We start from the raw sequence: 3,899 nt of genomic DNA on the forward strand, positions 1-3,899 counted from the left end.
CTCATGGTGGTACTGTTGGGTCTCTGTAAATGTTAAAAGGAGTTCGGTCTAGACCTGCTCTATTTGAAAAGTGTCCTGAGATAACTTCTGTTGGCGCTATACAAATAAAATTGAATTGAATTGAATTGAATTAAATTAAATTTTATACCCCTCTAATAAAGGTTTTTGCAGGCCCTACTTCTTATGTTCAGCTGATCTAAACAAAAGGACCAACACAAACTTCTTACCTGATCAATAACAAGAGACAGTTTGCCAACATATTTGGCTGGAAGTGGTGGGAGATTTATAGAAGTTTCCATTGAGGCAACAGAGGCAAATGTATCAGAGGGCTGACAGACAAAGAGAAAAATAATGTTATACATTCTTTGAGATTTTGATGAGCATGTTGGTTTGTGGCATTTAGTGTAGGTGCTTAGAGGAAAGCTGCTGTTGAGTAGAATAACATAAGGGTGATTGTTTCTTCTTTCCTTGTATGCTAAAAGAGAGTGCAAGTAAAGACACCTTATTAAATACTTTATATCTCTCTGTTAAACAGGTAAGAGACAGTTAAAACTCACTGCCACTCCTAGTTCTGTCTCCAAGTCTCTGTTGATATAGAAACGCAGTTTGGGGGTTTCCTTTGCATTAGGCATTTTAATCTCCCGATAGGCCCCCCTCAGTTTCAGCACCTTGTCCCTAATACCTGCAGAAAAACAATACATTTGCAAGAGAACTATGTCACATCTTCATCTGTTAAAACTGATAAATACCATTTTAATGCTTTATAAGTCATTACTAGTTCACGATCAATATACTAAAGTCATTCATTTGTCCTGAAGATGACTTCTCAAAGGATTCTTTGTTTTTGTTATTTGTTGTATCCCTTGTTCAGACTATTCTCTTACACAGCCTACTGAGGTTGTAAAAACTGAGAAAATGTTAAAATTTAGAAAGACTGCACAGACACGACTCACTGTAAATAACACCAAATTTGAAGATTGACAAAGTAATTGTCTAATGTCTAATTTAAATTTACATTCATCATACTTTTAGCTCTTGTTTTGTCTCTACTAATTCCTGAGGGAAATATCTGGTTCTTGGTTGCTGAATGCATTACTGTATCACCAGCTATTTGTTAACTTTGTCTGTCTTCAGAGCTCCTTTGCTGAAAAAAGCTGCCTCCTTCTGCTGGGAATGACGTTTCTGAGAGTGGTGATATTTAAACAAAACAGTAAATGTACTATTACTTAGAATTTTTGTATAGCTTAGAGGAATTGCAAAGTGGGGTAATTAACTGTTGGTTCATTACTACAACGGAGCCCTTTACATTACACGTTGAAGCATTAATTTAATTATAGCCGTTGGTGGGAATGAAGGGGTTTGAGCAGACTGCAGACATAAACAACATTCAAAGTGATATTTAGCATCCAAAGAATGTCTGTGTCAGTTTTGGTAACATTTCACCAAAGACTTGTAGAGATACAGATTGTTAATTAATTTGGAATATTGTTTAAAATATAGAGTAAATTAATTGACCATAGAAATTTAGATTTGTTCTGCTAAGTCATGCCCACTTTAATCAATCATTATCAAATTCCATGCATTTTTGTCTGTGTAGTGTGTGAGACCTCCAAACTATGTACAAAGATTGGTAACTGTAACTGTTACGGTTTCCGAGACCCAGGTTATAGGGCAGAAGAAGAAGAAGAACCCTAACAGATACAGGGTTCCAACTTGGACCCCCAGATATAAATGTAATGTTGGCCACCAGTTAGATAATTTTCATTCCTTTAGGTAATATCACATAACAATGCAGTCATTCATGTCTGTGAAGTTTGCCTAAAACCTTCCTTCCACCTCCATAACTATGTCGTGAACAGGACAGTGAATGCTTATTTCAACCTAACTTATTGAATTGAACAGAACTGTTGCCTACATACGCTCATTGCTTAGGAGCTTGTCAACGTCAATATCCAGTGCAGAGAATGGGGCAGCCTGGAAGACAGACATAGAGAGATCAGTTGCTTTGTGGTATTGGCTGGCAGTCCGTTGTCCAAATAAATCATAAGAACACTGCAGCTTGAATGTGCATGTGCCAGGTAAATTAAAAGCTGGCACACCCAGCATAGTCATAAAACATCTTAAAAAAAGTCTTAAAATAATAGTAAAAAACGTGTATCGTTGATCTTCAGATCACTTGTAGCATGGATTTTTGAACACATTATATCCCACATGCCCACCTAAATGAATAATTTGGGGATGATGGATGATGCTCGCTTGCATCTACAGACTGTGTAGGGCAGGGGTCTCAAGTCTTACCATGAGGATGCCATTAGTGAGATATTCACAAGAAGGGTCCTCACTACAAAAAGACACATATTATTTATTTTGTACCAGATCAGATGGTGTATTAGAAGAAAAGAAGAGCAAATGTCTGGAAATATTTTACATGCAGGTAAAGTAAAAACCGAAAGTCAGTCACCTCTGAAGTAGCTCAAACTCTATTAGAAGTTTGTCATCCATCTATACAAAAGTGGACAAGGGAATAGCCTTCAATCAATTATTTGCTTAATGCCCATATTGTAAGTACACACTACTAAAATAAGCAAGAACATGATATATTATGGAAAAAACTTTTCTTCTTTTGACCAAGTACAGCTGATCACAGATCTGTCCTCAGCCAAAAGGCTTTTAAGTGTTGTAGAGGTATTTTTCTGTATTCCCTTGATGCTTTTACCTCAGGGTTTATGGTGAAAACCTTGGACTCCTTCTGCCCTACTGTGAGGTTGCTGATGTCAAACAGATGTGTAGAAATCAGGTCATCACGCGCCATTGGGTCCTCATCATACATCTTGATCTCTAAAATGTTCTGGGGAAACAGCAGAGGAGCTTATTGCTGGTTTTGACTATTTTGAGGAAGACTAGATGAGGTCGTAATTTGAATATTAATGTACTTGCTGCATTGATGGGAAAAGATTTAGAGGACAGCAGACTGAACAACAGCTGTACATCTGGCTCGTGTTTGATGCCATGTAGATATTGATTAGACTCACTTTCACTTGAGTGGGGACCCTGAAGGTAAAAGTTTCATTCCACTCTGGGTTGTTGCAGTTTGGCACTGTTTTTGTGCGGCAGGTCCTTGTCGTTCCCGTGGGGAGAGATAGAATGACATAGCAGTCAGATTCATTCCCTGTAATGTAAAATGGAAACAGACATCAGTTTCGGTTATGCAATGATAAACATTTACCACTGTGTCACTTTCCTGTGAAAAGGTTTTAAGATAAAGCAGGTAAAAATTAAAAGTGATTAAATGTCATTCCAAACTATGCACAGCACAAATGTCTTAATTAAAATCATGCAAGGTGAAAGCAATACCTACAGTAATCTTCAGACTGATGCTGCTTTGCGCTCAGTATGGTGACATTCAAGGTCCAGAAGGAGACAGCTTCCTTCTGTTGAGTGAGCCAAACAAAGCAGTTACAACAAGGCTTACACCATGTGCACAACTTGCTCTTCTTTTTGGCGGACTGTTTCTTGTTGACAGCTGTGGAAATGTACATGTCTTGCTTGTTGGTTTTGGACAAAACCACATGGAAAAAAGCCTGTTGTGAGTTTATGCTTTTGATTAGTGAAATAGTCCAATAACAGCAAGGTTGGAAGTACTACAAGAATGTGCAATATTCAGAAAATATTTCCATCATTAACATTATCCTCAGCAAAAAAAAATGCAAACAGAAGTTTCTATGTATTTTATATAATTTAAAAATGTTTATGTTGTTAACAAAAATGAAGACCAAAAAACCAGTATTAAAGGGGACATATTATGCAAAACCAACTTTTTATTATTTGATTATGTACATTTGGGACTCTGGAGGGCCTATCAGCAGGCAAAGTGGTGAAAAAAGATGACTCAGTAATTT

The 3,899-nt window shown here is 37.1% G+C and overlaps 1 protein-coding gene across 1 annotated transcript in view; it reads right to left on the reverse strand.

Annotated features, from left to right (window-relative positions):
* The window catches only part of LOC118329634 (cytosolic phospholipase A2 zeta-like), a 15,545-nt gene extending 12,006 nt beyond the window's left edge, over window positions 1-3,539 (reverse strand). Inside the window, exons 1-6 of the mRNA XM_035663864.1 lie at window positions 3,359-3,539; window positions 3,033-3,169; window positions 2,717-2,848; window positions 1,920-1,974; window positions 558-682; window positions 228-329 (exon numbers count right to left, since the gene is read on the reverse strand). Of these exons, the coding sequence (XP_035519757.1) occupies window positions 228-329; window positions 558-682; window positions 1,920-1,974; window positions 2,717-2,848; window positions 3,033-3,169; window positions 3,359-3,539 (732 nt within the window). The remainder of the gene's footprint in view (window positions 1-227; window positions 330-557; window positions 683-1,919; window positions 1,975-2,716; window positions 2,849-3,032; window positions 3,170-3,358) is intronic.
* Between the last annotated feature and the right edge of the window lie 360 nt (window positions 3,540-3,899).

The sequence above is a fragment of the Morone saxatilis genome, unplaced genomic scaffold (assembly GCF_004916995.1).
Source record: "Morone saxatilis isolate NCDOM2014 unplaced genomic scaffold, NCSU_SB_2.0 Contig19, whole genome shotgun sequence".
Taxonomy (NCBI): Eukaryota; Metazoa; Chordata; class Actinopteri; family Moronidae; genus Morone; species Morone saxatilis.